The sequence below is a fragment of the Eurosta solidaginis genome, chromosome 2 (genome assembly GCF_040869045.1).
Source record: "Eurosta solidaginis isolate ZX-2024a chromosome 2, ASM4086904v1, whole genome shotgun sequence".
NCBI lineage: Eukaryota > Metazoa > Arthropoda > Insecta > Diptera > Tephritidae > Eurosta > Eurosta solidaginis.
The window spans coordinates 206,711,066-206,730,156 of NC_090320.1; the positions used below are offsets into that span (position 1 = coordinate 206,711,066).

Sequence of the window (19,091 nt, forward strand, 5' to 3'; positions counted from 1 at the left end):
GGCAATTCATAGCCTCACGTAAAAAATTGAAAAGGCTTGCGAGTCTAAAAACATTGCCCTTTGATCTTTTATTGACATATCAGGGACCTTTGATAACACGACACATTAAGTATCGAACAAGCTTTTATTGGAAGGGATATCAGCCCAATGATCATTCCCTGGGTGTTATCCATGCCAAAGAGAAGAAAAATCAGTTTTGAGTTGGGCAAATCAATGAAGTCGATTGTGACCACTAGGGAATGCCCTCAAGGGGGTGTGCTCTGCCTCCTCTTGTTGACCTTAGTCATAGATGACCTCTTTCAGGTTCTGAAATGCAGATGACTTAACAGGGATGCACGAACACAAAATTTCCATTAGCATGCAACAAGCCCTGCGCATCGTAGAAAAGTGGTGTGATACCAAAGGAATGTAACTATGTACATCCTAAAAACACTGTGCAAGTGCCTTTTATACTGAGAAGAAAACTATCCATGTTAGAACCCTCCCTAGGTGGCATCAAAATCCGATATTCAATGGAAGCAAAATAACTTCGGGCTACACTGGACAGAACCCACCCTCATTTAGATGATACCTTAAACAAAGCTGCAAGAGATTTCTTCGTCTGCACTTGGCTCTAATGGTTTACTGGACATTTTATACTGTTGTGATACGGGATTTCTTATGAATTTTCTTATTACTTTCATCTGCCGTGTCATGTTCCCGCTCTTTAGCTCAGAGGTATTTTGAAGTCTTAGTGCAGCGAGTATTGCCTCTTTCTCTATTAGAATACGGAAGGGACTAAGTGCATCAGCAGGGGAAGTTCTCATCGCACCCGTAATGCCAATACAAACTCGTCGATACAGTTTGCTTAATTTTGTTGTTCTTATTATTTGCGTGGTCTTCGGCAACCAAACTAAGGAAGCAAAGGTGGATGCATTGCAGTTCTAAATGATAAAAAAAATAATGTAAGGCGCGATAACCTCCGAAGAGATTTTAGGCCGAGCTTCTCTTCCAATTTGCGTCGTGCTCCTCTTGATTTTCCCTACAAATTGGCCGGACGGGACCTACATGTTTTATGCCGACTCCGAACGGCATCTGTAAGGCAGATGAGTTTTCACTGAGGGCTTTTCATGGCAGAAATACACTCGGAGCGCTTGCCAAACACTGCCGAGGGGCGACCCCGCTTAAAAAAATTTTCTTCTAAATGATATGGAAGCTATAAACAAGGTTTTGTTAGGATGGGTTCCCGGGCATCAGGGATATGAATGAAATAAATAGGCATACTACCGAGACAAGCAGGGTGCTTTAGCAGTATTCAATGTTGCAGAGCCCTTTCTGTGGACTTACACTAGGAAACCATAAGTAACTGAGGAAACTATAAGTAACTGGTTAACTAAGCCGTTCAGATGACAGTAGATTAAATACCCAGGGCAAAGGCAGGCCAAATTGTTTTTACTCCCAGCAACGGGAATATCAGCCAAACTCATTAATCTAAACAAAGAGGACTTACGAACTCGAACTGGGTGGTCTACAATATCACCTAAGTAAGTTAAATCTATCCGAAGCACAAATCTGTCGCTTTTGTGAGGTGGAGGATAAAAGGCATCTGTCAATGTATCGCTCTAGAAAGGCCAATACACTCCCATCTAGATGGCGTGACTCTTAATTCCAAATTTGATTTCTTGGACTCTATTACTAAGGAAACTGGTGGTGTGGCGTATCACTTTAACGGCGACAGCGCACACTGGTCCGTCTTATATGGAGTTGGTAGCCAAAAATACTTCCAGTAGAGAAGTCACGGCTTTACAAATATGTGAGAATTATTTTTTCATAAAATTGGTGCGCGTGATACCTTCATACCGACCCACAACCACCCACTTTCACCGCATGCATATAAAAAGTAAGTAGATGTGTGGGGGAAAGTGGTAGGATGTGTCTATCGCAAATACATTGTTTAATAGGATTAAATAAATAAATTAAAGTTATTAAAAGATCTTGCATAACAATAACAAAACAACAAACACATACAAAAGTTTACATTTGCATATCGTCGACTGGATAAAATAAAAAATGTCGTATGTTACATGTGAGCACATATAACATACGACAATAATTTATCAGTGTGACGCTATCAAAAAGCTGTCGTAAAACATAGTTAGTGGCAGAAAGTGGCAGTTGATATTAACACTTTAGAATCTTTTTGACTAATAATAAGATATAAGTCCCAACGTGAGGATCGGTGAGGAACCCAACTAAAACTTTAGCCGAAATTGATGTGCAAATAAACACTAATATAGGCACTGGTGAAATTTTAAATAACAAAAAAGAACACAACAAGCTAAAGACACTAAAATTATTTCAAAATGAAGTAAATATCTTTGAATTCAATACTCATTTTTATTTATTTCAATAAAATGATAGTTGATATATTTTTAAATAGCTTAAACCTGCACTTTATTTTTTACTTGCTCACACTGCAAAAACCAACTAATACCACAACCTCACTTTTGAAGCTATTCTTAAAGAGTACAGTTCGAATACAACAAAAACAAATATACCTTTTAAAAGGCTGTTCTAATAAGATATACTAACGACACATTTGGTGACAAACTTTTCCCTTTGATTTTTTTATTTTTGCCCTATGGAACCTACCACTGTGCAGCGCACAAAAAATTGCGCTATTACCCAACACTAAACAAACCAGAATAATGCGTCAGTTTTGTTTATTGTGCATTTTAAATGACTTGACTTTATTGTAGTGTTTTGTATGCATTTTTCTTTATACTCATAAGTATCTTTCTAGCGTTTTGGCTTCTTTTGCTTGTGAAACCTCAACAATTGGCCGGTTAGACTATCGTCTTTGGGCACCAAGCCCCCCTCTTTTAAGTCCCGCCCCATCTTTTGCATATCAAGACCAACTGTGAAATCGAATTGTTTTGTACATAAGTATGTGTGTATGTATATGCGTGCGTAGGCTAATGACACGTACAAAAATACTTAAAAATTTAGTGGGAGTGACAATAGCATGGACGGACAAACAGATAAACAAGCAAAGCCGTAAGCTGTCATAGGAGAAAATGCGCTGTCTTAGTTGGCAATAGAATGCTTTTATTTGTATGCTTCAAATTTACTCGTACACACAATGAATAAAAACAAAGAAATTATTATATATTATTATTATGGTATTATGGTATGCTAACTGGGTTGGATAATAGAAATGTTGAATAAATTAAGAATACCATGTGGGTAATAATTTGTTTCCTGATGTTTCTTTATAAGAAAAAATTTAAATCAATTTCTATATAGTACGCAATCCTAAGTGAGTGTTTGACTTAGAAGCCGTATATCTGAGGTTCAAAACGCGCTTTTATAGCACAAGATGGCAAACTCACTCACTGGTCTTTAATCATTTTCCGACTCTTCGCCTGCTCTTGACTAGGCCATCCCCGGCATTTGTAAGGCAAAGTCGATCGTATTGGTTTGCTGGAATGGTCGAATGAGGCGTTATAAAACTGCCGATAACGACAGTGACTACATCACGGAAACGACATTCGCTTTTCAAGGTAGTTTGAACCGAAATCGAGGTTTTCATAAAACTGTCACAGCCCGCTTTGAGATAAATATGTGCACTTGTGAATACGAAATTTGCATCAAAAACTATTACGTAAATGAGTGTATTTTTCGAATTCATGAATTTTTCAAAATATTTAGTATTTGCAGAAACCTTTTTTCCTACCCCAGACAAAGTGCTCATAACTTTATGTAGAAGAAAAGCACTTTGAAAAGAATTACGAATATCACGAGTTTTGAAAAACTTGGGACTATATACTCAAAATGTTTCTAAAAAAATTAAATAAAAATTTCGAAATTTTCAAAAAGATTTTCGAACACATCAAATTTTCGAATTTTTTTGAAACCGTTTTTGAAACTGATTGCACACTGGTGAGTTGTATAACGAAATTCATGTAAACCAATTGAAGAAACATGGTCGAAAAGTTCTAAATTTTGAGAAACATTTAAAAGTTTTCATGAAATTCGCGAATTAGAAGAACTTCGAAAAAATTTGGCAAACATCACGAATTTGGCAATATTTAAAAGTTGTAATTTTTACTTTTTTTGTTTTTTTTTTATTTGACTACATACTCAGTGTTTAAAAAAAAAAATCGCAAAACAAATTTCGAAATTTTCAAAGATTTTCGAACACTTGAACAAAAATGTTCGAAAATTTGAAAAAACATTAAAAATATTCATGAATTTTTCGAAATTGTTACTTTGAACATCTAACAACATTTTGAGCATGCAGTCTCGAAGATAATTTTTTTCCAAAGGGAGTTATAAATCTTCCAGACAAAGTGCTCATAACTTTATATGGAGAAAAGCACTGCGAAAAAATGGTAAATATCACGAGTTTTGAAAAATTCAAAACTTGCACTTTCAAACACAATTTTTTTTGTTTCATACTCAAAATTTTTCTTAAAAAATAGAAAAAAAAAGTTTCGAAATTTTCAAAAAGATTTTCGAATACTTGTCAAACTTTCGAATTTTTGCAAAAACAATTTAAAACTGATTTTCACAGTAAAGACTTGTATAACGAAGATTATGTAAAGCAATTGAAAAAACATTTTCGAAAAAATTCGAAAATTGGAGAAATGTTCCAAATTTTTAAAGAAATTTGTACTTAGAATCACCAGAAGCTTTTGGAGTATGCAGTTTTGTAGATAATTTTTCTTCCAGACAAAATGTGTATAATTTAATAATGCAAGAAAACTTGATAAGCAACTTCAAAAAAGAAAACTTACTTACATACTTAAAATATTTCTAAAAAACGAGGTAAAAATTTGCAATTTTCGGAACAACTCTCGAACACTTAGATATTAAATTTTGGAATTTTTTCAAAAACGTTTTTAAAAATGTATATGAACTTTAAAGAGTTAACTAACTAAAATTATGTAAACCGATTGAAAACACATGTTCGAAAACATTCAAAACTTTTACATCGTTCAAAAATCTTCATTTGAAATTCTTACTTAGAATTTCCAGAAACTTTCTTAATATGAAGTTGTGTAGATAATTTTTTATCCGAAGGAAGGTTTAGATTTTTTTCTAGACAAAATGTGTATAATTTTATGTTTTATATGGAAGAAAACACCACGAGTTTTGTAAAATTTAAAACACGTATTTTTTAAGGCTAAAATTTAAGGAACTACGTACTCGGAACGTTGCTTAAAATTTTAAGAAAAATTTCGTTAGTTTAAAAAATGTTGAACACTTCTCAATTTTTCGAAAACGTTTTTGTACTTGATTTGGTGAGTTTTCGTCATACAATTTTTTCTTAAGTTAACTAAAATAAGTTATAGTAAAAAAAGTTAAACCATTCTATTTAAAATGACGATTTGTATACTCAGTTGAGCAGAGCTCATAGAGTATATTAACTTTGATTGGATAACGGTTGGTTGTACAGGTATAAAGGAATCGAGATAGATATAGACTTCCATATATCAAAATCATCAGTATCGAAAAAAAAATTTGATTGAGCCATGTCCGTCCGTCCGTCCGTTAACACGATAACTTGAGTAAGTTTTGAGGTATCTTGATGAAATTTGGTATGTAGGTTCCTGGGCACTCATCTCAGATCGCTATTAAAAATGAACGATATCGGACTATAACCACGCCCACTTTTTCGATATCGAAAATTTCGAAAAACCGAAAAAGTGCTATAATTCATTACCAAAGACGGATAAAGCGATGAAACTTGGTAGGTGAGTTGAATTTATGACACAGAATAGAAAATTAGCAAAATTTTGGACAATGGGCGTGGCACCGCCCACTTTTAAAAGAAGGTAATTTAAAACTTGTGCAAGCTGTAATTTGGCAGTCGTTTAAGAAATCATGGTGAAATTTGGCAGGAACGTTACTCCTATTACTATATGTATGCGTAATAAAAATTAGCAAAATCGGAGGACGACCACGCCCACTTCAAAAAAAAAAACAATTTTTTAAAGTCAAATTTTAACAAACAATTTAATATATTTACAGTATATAAGTAAATTATGTCAACATTCAACTCCAATAATGATATGGTGCAACAAAATACAAAAATAAAAGAAAATTTCAAAATGGGCGTGGCTCCGCCCTTTTTCATTTAATTTGTCTAGGATACTTTTAATGCCATAAGTCGAACAAAAATTTACCAATCCTTGTGAAATTTGGTAGGTACATAGGTTCTATGACGGTAACTGTTTTCTGTGGAAAAGGGCGAAATCGGTTGAAGCCACACCCAGTTTTTATACACAGTCGACCGTCTGTCCTTCCGATCGGCCGTTAACACTATAACTTGAGCAAAAATCGATATATCTTTACTAAACTCTGTTCACGTAATTTTCTGAACTCACTTTGTATTGGTATAAAAATGGCCGAAATCCGCCCACTTTTTCGATATCGAAAATTACGAAAAATGAAACAAATGCCATAATTCTATACCAAATACGAAAAAGGGATGAAACATGGTAATTGGATTGGCTTGTTGACGCAAAATATAACTTTAGAAAAAAAATTTGTAGAATGGGTGTGACACCTACCATATTAGGTAGCAGGGCGAAATAAAAAGCCCTTGGAATCTTGGCAGGAATAGTGTTCGTGGTATTACATATATAAATAAATTAGCGGTACCCGGAAGATGATGTTCTGGGTCACCCTGATCCACATTTTGGTCGATATTTCGAAAACGCCTTCACATATACAAATACCACCACTCCCTTTTAAAACCCGCATTAATACCTTTAATTTGATACCCATATCGTACAAACACATTCTAGAGTCACCCCAGGTCCACCTTAATGGCGATATCTCGAAAAGGCGTCCACCTATAGAACTAAGGCCAACTCTCTTTTAAAATACTCATTAACACCTTTCATTTGATACCCATATCGTACAAACAAATTCTAGAGTCACCCCTGGTCCACCTTTATTGCGATATCTCGAAAAGGCGTCCACCTATAGAACTAAGGCCCACGCCCTTTCAAAATATTCATTAACATCTTTCATTTGATACCCATATCGTACAAGCAAATTCTAGAGTCACCCCTGCTCCACCTTTATGGCGATATCTCGAAAAGGCGTCCACCTATAGAACTAAGGCTCATGCCCTTTTAAAATACTCATTAACATCTTTCATTTGATACCCATATCGTACAAACAAATTCTAGAGTCAGCCCTGGTCCACCTTTATGGCGATATCCCTAAATGGCGGCCACCCATAGAACTATGGCCTACTCCCTCTTTAATACCTTCCCTTTCATACAAATGTCATACAAACACATTCCAGGATTACCCTAGGTTCATTTTCCTACATGCTGGTTTTGCCTTATTTTGTCTCCATAGCTCTCAGTTGAGTATGTAATGTTCGGTTACACCCGAACTTAGCCTTCCTTAATTGTTTTATATATTTTTGAAATTACGATTTTTTTCGGGAACGAAAAAAAAAAATTTATGGTTCAAAACCAGAACAATAATATTTATGATAATTATTGTTTTATTTTTCTAAATTTGAAAATAAAAAACCATTTTTCAAATTTAGAAAACTTAAAAAAAACAATAATTATCATATTAAATATTGTTCTGGCCTTGAGCTCGAATCGAAGAACATAGAATCCTTTATCAATAGGCCTATAAAAACAAAAACAATTGTTAACTAAAAAAAGGCAATAGCATTCGAAATTTCAAAAATTTACATACAACACTTTCCGACTTTTTAACTTTTAAACTTTGTAGCATTTGAAGCATTTAAATCGTAATAATTCTTTCAACTCATATTTAATGACTTACCCTGTAGCACTAATCATTTTGTTATACTACTGCAAAACAAAAAATTTAACAAAAATCAACACAAACTGCCCTCACTGAACTTGAAATTTAACTATAACGGAATTATTTTCATATTGAAGTTTATAAAGGAAGGAAACTACGTTTTATTTTGAATAAAAAAAATTAATTGCGTCGCCGGGCGATAAGAACTTATTTTGTGTATGTATGCACTTATGTAAATATTTGCATTTAAGTAAATGAATGCATTTTATAGAAAAATATAAAAACTATGTATTTAATTGCGGAATTCCGAAACAAAAAACAAATTTACATTCTTCTCCACGGTCAATTATTAACTGAAAGCAGATTGCAGCTGAAGTGACCAACTCTCGACGACGCATTTTGGCTGAGGGGCGTTATTTTATTAAGGGAAGTGCGATTGATTACAAAATTGCGGGCGGACTTGTTTTCTTGGTATTGAAGACATTTTTTCAAGTATTTTAATAAATTAATTTTAAACAGGCGCTTTGCATATATAAATATACAGTTGTGTGCAATAAAATAGCAGCAAAAATTATTTAACAGTTTTATCAGTTATTTTCGAAAAATACTCGAAATAACAAAAATTAAAAAAGCAAAAATTCAAACCTCGAAAAGTGATCATCAAAATTTCAAGCTATGAAAACAAGTTTCATACAATGCTCATCAAAAAGCCAGTCGAAAATATTGACCTCGAATTTGTATTCCGTTCTTTACTGATTTTATAATTGTGAACACGAAAGTGACAGCAAAAGTTATTACGGATTTTAATAGATAATTTTTTGTATTTATTTTAGTACTATTTACTACGATAGCATTTTGATTCCCCTCTTAGATCGGCCAGCGCGAAACCGCCCAGAGTTTGGTATCGTCCTGTGCCAGTTCATCCGCTTGTTCATTGTTATCTATATTCCTGTTACCCGGTACCCATGTGAGAGTAATATTCGCTGAGCTGGCTGCTAGGCTGTCTGTGAATATGCATACATACCTATCGACCGTTTACAGAGTTCTCCAACAAGGAGCAACAGGTCATCCCTATTCCTAGTAGCTCTGATTGACAGATACTAGCCGAGTTTGGATGACGCATTGATAGTACGGCTTCTAGCTGTTCGGAGAATACCTCTGCACCAACACCGCATTCCATTTTGGACCCATAAGTGAATAGTGAGGTGACACCCTCCGTAAAAACCATGTGGCTGACCAATCCTTACCTTAAAGTTCTAGTCGAAGTTCATTGTAGGAAGATAATCTGTTATCGAATCTACATCGGGTAAGCTTAAGAATTACATTTAACGCGTCTAAGTGCACGCTAGGCACCCAAGTGTCTTATCAACTACTATTTTTAACATGGGGATATGTCCTACAAGATGTCGGGCAAAATAATTCTAAAACTGTCAGACATATGTAGCTGGCAAATTCTTGGGACAGTTGCAATACTAAGCTATGGTTCCTCACCAGTTTGGACTGCTTTTATACGATTTTGGTAGGTTTCAACTATAGCATTGAACTCCAGAGCAGAGAGCTTTGAACTTTGTCATAGAACGAATGCGAAACATATTGATTTTTTGAATTGTTTGCTGCCTGTAAAACTTTTAAAGATTGTCCTCTTTATTTCAACAATTTTAATTTTTATACAAGTAAGGAATTCTAAGTTCGGGTGACACCGAACATTACATACCCAGCTGTACACTTGAAATGTTGTTGTTGTTTGTTTTGCGTGCTTTATAGTGTTACAAGGCTGCGCAATAATACATATACATATGGTTCTATTCTGAACTAATTTTCGTTTAAAAGAAGCAAAAAGGATACAGAAGCTAACACCAATTACTTTGAGCGGGTAATAATGTAGTTTTTCTTCAGATACGGGGATTCCCTACTGTTTATTTTAAAATAAAGATATAACAGAACAATAAAAATATGATTGGTACAAAACTATTTTTCGCTAAGATTTAACTTATTATTTTTGCCTACGACCCTTTTAAAAATCTTTTTTTTTATAAAAGTGGGCGTGGTCTTTAACCGATCTCGTCCATTTTTTGTAGAAATATTTCCTGCTATAGGGAAGATTTGAGTACCCAATTTTATTACAATTCATTTTTCTTCGAGTTATGGCTCCCGAAATATAGAAAATTGCTTAGTCATAAAAGGGCGGTGCCACGCCGACTTTTTAAAATTTGAAATTTTTCCTATTTATTGTATAAATCCACTTGGGAAATGAAATAACATTGATATAAAGCTCTTTTTTGCAAAGATATAGCTTATTTCATTCGTCCACGACCCTTTTAATAATATTTTATATAAAAGTGGGCGTGGTCCTTAACCGATTTCGTTCATTTTTCTTCAAAGCATTCCTTATAGTAAAAGAAACCTCTCTGCCGAATTTTGTTACAATAGGTTTAACGAATTTTGATTTATGATTAATAATATTTGTAAAATTGATTTTATCACAAGTGGGCGGTGCCACGCCCATTTTAAAATTGTTTTCCAAATTTTTATCAAGAGTCTCAATATCACTCACACGTCAAATTTCAACATTCTAGGTGTATTATTTACTAAATAATCAGGTTTTTTGTGTTTTCCAAAATGTTAAATATATATAAAAGGTGGGCGTGGTTATCATCCGATTTCGCTCATTTTCAATACCAATCTATTCTGGGTCCAGATAAGCTCGTGTACCAAATTTGGTAAAGATATCCCAATATTTACTCAAGTTATCGTGTTAACGGACAGACGGACGGACGGACATGGTTAAATCAAATTTTTTTTCTAAACTGATAATTTTGATATATGTAAGTATGTATCTATCTCGATTCCTTTATACCTGTACAACAAACCGTTATCCAATCAAAGTTACAATACCCTGTGTACAAGTACAGCGGGTATAAAAACTGCTACCCTAATGAAGGTTATGTAAGTTTTATGTGGAAATTATCCCATATGTATAAAGAACTTGTAAATGCCCTTAGAAGGACAAAGTGACCGGAGGAATTTAGCATCAATTGATTTTAATTAAATAAGCGGACGTTTATGTCCTTCGCGAACGTTCGTCCATATAATTTGCGTGCCATCTGCTTTAATTTACGCGCTTAATGCTCATTGACTTTTAAAAGTAATTCAAGGAATTTCACATTAAAAAGTTTAAGTCGAAAATTTATCAAAGTCACATAAATAACGATTATCGATGTTGATGGTCCTTCGCCGGATACAGATCCGGTACGTTCCGGTACCAAGCCCGACCATCTCGGGAACGACTTGTTATGACCACATGCGACCTTCTAGGCCATACCGCCCTCCCACCCCCTAGACCCCCTATATCTCTGAGGAGTTCGGGGTCGCCAGAGCCTCGGTTGTTAATGTAACAGGATTCGCCACGGATAGGTGAGGTTGACAATTGGGTTTGGCGAAGCTATATATTACGCTGACAACCTGAAACGGTTGCGCTACACAACCCCTTGAATCTATTTGATATTTTAGCCACCTCTTACGACAGGTATACCTACCGCGGGTGTATTCTAACCCCCTAACCCGCTGGAGGTACTAGAATATGAAAACAGAAGTATTCTAGTTTGGAGCGGTTAACGCGGTATACCATATTTGTTTGTGTCTAGACCATTTCAGGATTTATATTCCAAAAATCCGGGAAATTGAAATTTCTTACTTATTATATGAACACAGCAGCAAGGTCAAGGTCTATTCTACCGTTAGCTTAGGTTAAATTAGGATCAAGATGCTGCCGGCGGGCACACATAAGCTAGTGACATTAGGCTCGTTGTCCCCTTCGAACCATATTGACGACCTGATAAAGGCAACCAAGTCCTTGATGTCATATTCCACGATCTGGCGCAGATGACCCAGAAAGTGAGGTCACAGAGAGCGCTGCCTTGTGCCACTTAGCGCGGCAGTTGTAAATGAGTGAACTTCCGGCTGCAGCAACGACAATAAGGCGCTGCTAACATTTCTGCCTATAAGACAGTTCCCAGTTAGTCTTACATGTGTGGAAATTGTATCCCATCTTCCTAGGTTGTAAACGTGACGGGATCTTTGAGGATCCCATTTTAGCCGGGTTTTTTTTCCGATGTCCAACACACCACACACTGTTTGGCAAGCGCTCCGAGTGTAATTCTGCCATGAAAAGCTCTCAGTGAAAACTCATCTGCCTTGCAGATGCCGTTCGGAGTCGGCATAAAACATGTAGGTCCCGTCCGGCCAATTTGTAGGGAAAATCAAGAGGAGCACGACGCAAATTGGAAGAGAAGCTCGGCTTTAGATCTCTTCGGAGGTTATCGCGCCTTACATTTATTTTTTTTTTTTAACACACCAATTTTCGTCGCCTTGACAGTGGATGTGCTTAGCTTGTACTTATATGGCAAGGACATATGTACCTAAAAGCGTACCTGGTGGTACCTTGCCTAGCGAGTACCCCTACAATGCAAGATGTCTCTGTGCTCCAGGACCAATGAAAGGTGTACACGGTTTTGTTGAAAAGATCGGCGGCAGTTAAGTATTAGTTCAGAATTGAACGAGTAAGAGTCAGGGAATTCGATAGCAGCATGACTTTACGGCGAATTCCACCTCTTAAATATTGTTTAATCCAACAAAGAGAGACATCTATATTCTCTCAACGCCTCTGTACATTGGACTCTGACATTGTACTGCCCTGGAGCAGCCTAGGTGCTCTCTCTATGGAAAGGCTCACACCTGAAAGACCCTGTAAGGGTCAACAATGGTACGACTGATTGACCAGCAAACTTTAAGAGTACAACACAGACTTAGATCCTTTAAGCTACAAATAAGAAAGTGGCTGCTAATATTACCTAAATAAATATTATATCCTTGGCCATATATTTGTCAAGTTTATTATGAATTTAATTATTCTCTTTATCTAATATATAAAATTCTTCTGTCACGGTTTTAGAGGCTGAACTCCTCCGAAACGGCTGAACCGATTCTCATGAAATTTTGTGAGCATATTGGGTAGGTCTGAGAATCGGCCAACGTCTACCTTTTTTTTCGCTACGTGCCTAGGGTCTTCAGATCAAAACGTGGACCCGGGTACCCCTAGAATGTGTTTATACAATATGGATATCAAATGAAAGCTGTTGATGAGTGCTATAGTACAGGATAATTTTCATACACCCTAGAATTTGATACCCCTAGAATTTGGTGTGGATTATGGATATCAAATGAAAGCTGTTGCTGAGAGCTCTAAGGTTCATTGTGATATTCGATTTAGTCGCATCAACCTGGCAAAACTGATAAATATGCATGCGAAGCCGAAATAAAGACAAGAATTAATAATACCCACATACCTATTTACATATGTCCTATTCGATTTGCCTTCGTCTGGGACTGGGATTAGGACCAGGACTGGGACGGAGACTCGCTGTGGGACTGGAACAAAATACATACCACCCTCTGGGACTGGCAATAAGAGATGAGGAAGAAGGAGAAAAACTTGAGAGAAGGGAAAAGAGAGAAGGAGACTGAGAAAGAGATATAATGAGACGAAGATGGAGATGAAGCGAAAAAGACGGAGGGAGGAGTGAATAAAAAGATTAGGAAAAAGTGTAGAGGGGTAGGGCAGAGTTAGATGGAAAAAGCTTATTAAAATGTATGCAGATAGGCCAAATTTAGGGCAGAACACCGTCTGCCGGGTCTGCTAGTAATATTTAATTTTTACGATATCTCATTAAATGACACGCTTTCCACAAGCAGCCACACGTTTTTGATTTACATTATGCATGCGAGAGAACAGTCTGAGGGGCGCCACATGCAATAAAATTTGTTCAAATTAAAATTCATTGACTTCTGAAACTTGCTAAACGCTTGGTGGTCTTATGTCGTCACATGCTGAAAGCTGGTTACTGCGGAGTGGACTTTTCTAAATAAGTGAGTTTGCCTCTACGACTCTTCGGCCCAGAAGGTATTCTTATCGCAACCCCCTTTAGAAGCAGCGTAAGAGGGGAGCGCAAACTTCACTGCAAGGACCAGGTTGAAAACAAGTTAAGTTTCCTTCGAGTTTCCAATTGGCGTCAGTAAGTAGAGAGAAGAAGCGAATGACGCAATTAAGAAAGTTAGAATTTCTCCTGCTTCATTACTAAGGACTAACGCGAGAAGAAATATTGGTCTAATGCACTCTTCTTTGTGGCATTCTTTTAATAACTGCAATCATCAGACGTTAGAGGGAGTTCTGCAAGGGTTGGAGGATAATACGAGTTACCTTTGATTCAACCAATGAACACCAAAGTACGAAGACTGATGAGGTATCTCCTAATCTTTTCAAAATTTCCCTATAAGAACTCGGATTCTATAGTTTGTATTATCGAATACTGTCATAGGACATAAGTAGTCTGCTGTCTGTTGTTTTCAATAACATTAAAGCTATTTTCAGACACCCAACTCACGAAAAATAGAGTCACCCTCGGATGCCGTTCCCTTGCGTTAAGCCTTGAATTCTGTTTAGGCGTCAGAAGCTCTCCTAACTACTTAGTACTACATGAAATACTTAGCTTCTAACCATTTAGAAAATGTAACCTACACTTTACCCATATTTGTGTTAAGTTTATGGAAGCCACAGCAGAGGTAATAGGACCGCGTCCAGCGGGGTCTTGTTCCATGAATGTGTGGTAGCCATACTAGCTCCCAACTTAACTGTAATTATACGGCCCTATCACATGAGGCACTTTTTTGTTGTTTTTGTAGCTGTCCTCATCTAATAGATGCAATCACTAACAAAAATCCCAAGGAAAATTCAAGCTTCAACAGGGTTGGAACAAAGAAACATGGCTGTTAACAGGCGTTGGTTCGACATTGCATGATGGTTGGAGGCATGAAAAGATGGTTTGTGGCATGTGGAGACACCTTACATACATGCCGGTGTAGATTATGGCCAAGTAAGAGTGTAACCTTTTACAGTATTCAGATCGAAGTTGTGCCAGAATGGCGAGCATCTCTTTGGGAAGACCGCTTTCCTCAACTGACAGTTTTGGGTATTTGATATTGAGAACGGGGTTGGCTGGGCATTTATCGGCATATGCATTTACCTACTCTTTGTGGATGACTCTGGGGGTCTTTTTACGCGCTTTTCATTCAAACGTCTGAATACTTTTGAGCCGGATTTCTTCGTGTTACTAATGTCCCTGGGAGGCGGTGCCTTTTCAATCAGATGTCTGGTAGAATGCTCAGGCTAATGAGTATTCAACGAGGACATTTAATACTATAGCTTCCAGTCGAAAACTATTGAAAGCTACCTCTATGTGAAAGAACGCAGATAGGGTAAACTGTTTGTTCACAAGGAATGACTCGTCCACCTTATGAACCACTTCATGTAGCGCAATCTTTAATTGAACGCCGTTTAAGATAACCATGTAGGGCTGTTGACCGCCCTTCGCACACAATCTGCTGCGAAAATTGGCATTCAGTAGTCTTTGAAAAGTTAAAAAAACAAAACGAATTTGTATAAAGTCCTTGAGCTTTTTATGAATTCATTTGCTGACCTTTGAAATGAAGATATTTCTCTCCAATTTAGGACAACAGTCAGTAAGCAGTTTTCTGTAGCATTGCTTGGAATATTCCATCCGGGCCTGGGCTATTTGCTTTGAATGGGTATAACTGCTTTGAATGTTTTTTCAAGGTTACCACCTTTTTGAATTATAATTTTTTTTTTTCAATTAAGACATACGTCATTATGGGTATTAAACGAACGGTATTTTACTTCATATTTCAACAAAAAAAATTTATGAGCGGGGTTGCCACCTAGATTATCTAGTCTACTATCGATTTATTTGCAAGGTTTCCATCTATTAATATTGTGACGAATATTTGCATAACTAAGCTCTACTAAATAAATGCACAACAACAATAAAGCAGACACTCTTATGTAGAAGGCGACGAAGAGATATCTTTCATACACAAATATATAGTCATCAGCTGAAGCTATTACCCACACATACACACGCATATGGCTAGTAGAAAAACATAAACTACCAACATACATGTATATAACCAAGCGTGAGATACAACTGTTCTGGAACACAGGTTCGCGAAACGACTATACCTTAGAAGAATTGGCGAACGAGATAACAGAAAGTATAAAAGTACCGCAAGCTGAGGAATGACGAATCAGTTTTGATTTAAACACGCTATTGGTTGTGAAGTATAATTGTGAAGTACTACGCCCAAAGTAATCTAAATAAAGACCAGTTTGCCATACTGAATATTGGAGGGATTTATTCAACAGTTTAGCGATTCGAACGTTAACAGAAGGTGCAGAAATATCAGAAATCCCCAGAATTCGTTACAATATTATTTTGACATTAATTAGGGTATGCCAAATTGGCAAGCAAACGAAAGTTATTTTTTTATATTTGAAGGTAGAGTTACCACCTATCTTCTAATATTTCGAAAACGGCTGGACTCTTTTGAATGCAATTTCGTATCTATGCAATACGCCACATCTAAGATGGCTTACTAAAGTTTTAATTAGGATGTTAGGGATGCCACCAGTTAGAATTAAAAAAAAAATTTAATTTGCCAATATGATTATCAAACGAAAATTATTGCACATAAGTTTTTCAAAAAAACATATAAAATAGGCCTACCTATACGTAAATATATATTTGTAGAATTTTATATTGGGAAGGTGCAGAATTTCTGAGCCAAAATGGGTCACACCAATCTAAGCTCAGTCTCCCAGCTATTCTTTATTTATTTTATTTGCTTATACAATATTGTAATGAATTTTGGGAATTCTGGTTACTATACATCTTCTGCTAACGTTCGAATCGCTGAACTGTCGAAAAAATAACTCCAATATTGTGTTGCAAAATTGCCTTTATTAGACTACTTGGGTAGTAGTACTTCACAATTATACTTCACTAATAGCGTGTCTAAATCAAGCTTATTAGTTATTCCTCAGCTTGCGCTGCTTTTATACTCTCTGCTGCCTCGTTCGCATGTTTCTCCTAAGGTCTAGACTTTTCACGATGTTGCCTTCCAGAACAGTTGTATCTCATACTTGATTATTCAGCTATATGTGTGTGTATGTGTGAGTAATAACTTCTGCTCTTAGCTGACGACTACATATGTGTATGTGAAATATCTCTTCGCTTCCAGTTGCTGATTTTGTGTGTGGAATATTCTTCGTTGCCTTGTACATACATAAGTTTGGCTGCTTGCTTTAATGTGTAGATGTACATAAGTGTGGCTGCTTGCTTTATTATCCATTTATTGAATAGCAGCATAATGATGTTAATATTCGCCACAATATTTACCGAAATAGGATATTTTGTATTGGACTTCTGAGATAAGACGCAGCTGAAAAAAGACTGAAATAAAACGTGCCTAAGCTGTTTGCAGAGATAAGGCCTTGCCGAGCCAGCAGCCAATGATAAACACATTTTTGAAAGAAATACGTTAAGGCACTAAGTGCTAATTGGTATGTACATAATAAACGCTCCAGCTCTAGAGCTTGGAGCACTTTGGTAGACTTTCAGTTGGCCATCACAATATGTTAATATCTATGAATTACGTAGCCATTCAAACACTAGTTTATGAAGTAGGTACGCCTATATTTACCATTCCTCACACAGTTCAGCTCAATTGTAAACTTAAAGGGCGAATTAATGGTGACTTATAACCATAAAGCCATAACCAGATAAATCAGCTGGTCGAACCTACCTTATGGAAAGGAATGTAATCGATTAATGGTGCCATACCATAACGCTAACGCCATAGCCAATCAATTGGTTTTTGGTTTCTCGCCATATCCATAACCTAAAAATATTTGAGTTGGTGAATTTAATAACTTTTTTTAGATTTTCTTCATTGTTTTGGATACGTTATGACTAAGATACTTATTTTTTGTGGAATATGTTTGTAATTTTTTGCGTTTTCATCATTTTTATGAAATTTTCACGATTTTTAGGTTAAGGCACCATTAATCGATCACATTGAGATGGTTATGGATATGGGTATGGTTACGACTATGGCGTTAGGGTTAAGGAAGTTTAATTTGGCTTTAAGCCGCAAATTACATTCATCTAGGCCACTTGAACTGGGTTGAACCAATGCATTCATGGTCTTATCTATAATGAAAAAATATTGCGGATCGGAATGCTGTAAAAATAGTAAAAGACGTTAGGTTCTTTTACTAAGAAAATCATTTAGGTACATATAAATTCCAACTATTTGCAAATTGTACTCAAGGGAATATGAGGCTAAGTATCTCAAATATATAGAAATTAGCTCAAAGCGGAAGGGTGCATCTAATTAGATGCTTTGAATATAAAGTGGCTCATGATGCCTATACGTCAGCACCGAGCACCAAATACTTGAAGGGTTAAGAGTTCTAGATTCTACACGAAAACCACTTGAAAGAACCGGAAGATATAGTCATAATGTCTACAGGTATATGAGATATCGGGCAACGGACGTTGGATTTACACCACTCTTTAGCTAAACTTTAATGGGAGCGGAAATAAATTTCTGTGTGCTGTTGGCGTGACAAGGTTATTATGGTGGGAGAGTCTCTGCCTTGCCAGAGCGACGCATTCGCAGATAATGTGAACGAAGTTTTACCTTCCAGCTCACAAAAGCGACAGATTTGTGTATAGGTTAAATTGAACTTACTTAAGTGATATCGTAGACCATATGCAGTGTCCCGTATAGTACTCAGTGCAAGTGCGTAGGTCCTCCTTTCTTAGATTAATGAGTTTGGCAGATATTATTGTTGCAGGGAGTATAAACAATTTGGCCTGCCTTTACCCTGTGTATTCAAATCAGTGTTGTTTGAACTGCCAAGTTCCCCAGTTACTTATGGTATCGATTTCTTGAAGTCTCACCCATATATGCCAGCTCCGTTTTTTCCGTCATGAAATTTTGATCCATCCGTGAGCCAGACCTCTGAATCAGGGTCAGTATATCGATTTCCTGTTTTCCCAAGATAAGACTAGATAATGAATAAAAAAGTGGGTATTGCGGTAAATATTAACAAGACGATGTCACGACACAGCTGGCGGATATAAATACGTTACTAAAAGGGATTTCGTATATTTGGGAACCAGCATTAACGACAAAAACAATTTCAGCTTAGAAATCAAACGGAGAATAATTCTTGCCAACAAGTGCTACTTTGGACTGAGTAGGCAATTGAATAGTAAATTCCTCCCTACACGAACAAAACACACGCTCTATAAGTCGCTCATTATACCTGTCCTGATGAATGACTGGGAATCATGGACGGTATGGAGAGAAGATGAGATGGCTCTTGG

General features: G+C 36.4%; 1 protein-coding gene across 4 annotated transcripts in view; it reads right to left on the minus strand.

The window, feature by feature from the left end:
- drongo (Arf GTPase activating protein drongo) overlaps positions 1-19,091 on the minus strand; it is a 275,048-nt gene that overhangs the window by 128,806 nt on the left and 127,151 nt on the right. Inside the window, exon 1 of one of the 4 annotated variants that reach the window (XM_067766999.1) lies at positions 7,804-8,121. The exons of the other annotated variants lie outside the window; for them this stretch is intronic. Within the exon in view, the coding sequence (XP_067623100.1) occupies positions 7,804-7,820 (17 nt within the window). The 5' untranslated portion in view covers positions 7,821-8,121. Of the gene's footprint in view, positions 1-7,803; positions 8,122-19,091 lie in introns of those variants that run through there. 4 annotated transcript variants of the gene reach the window in all.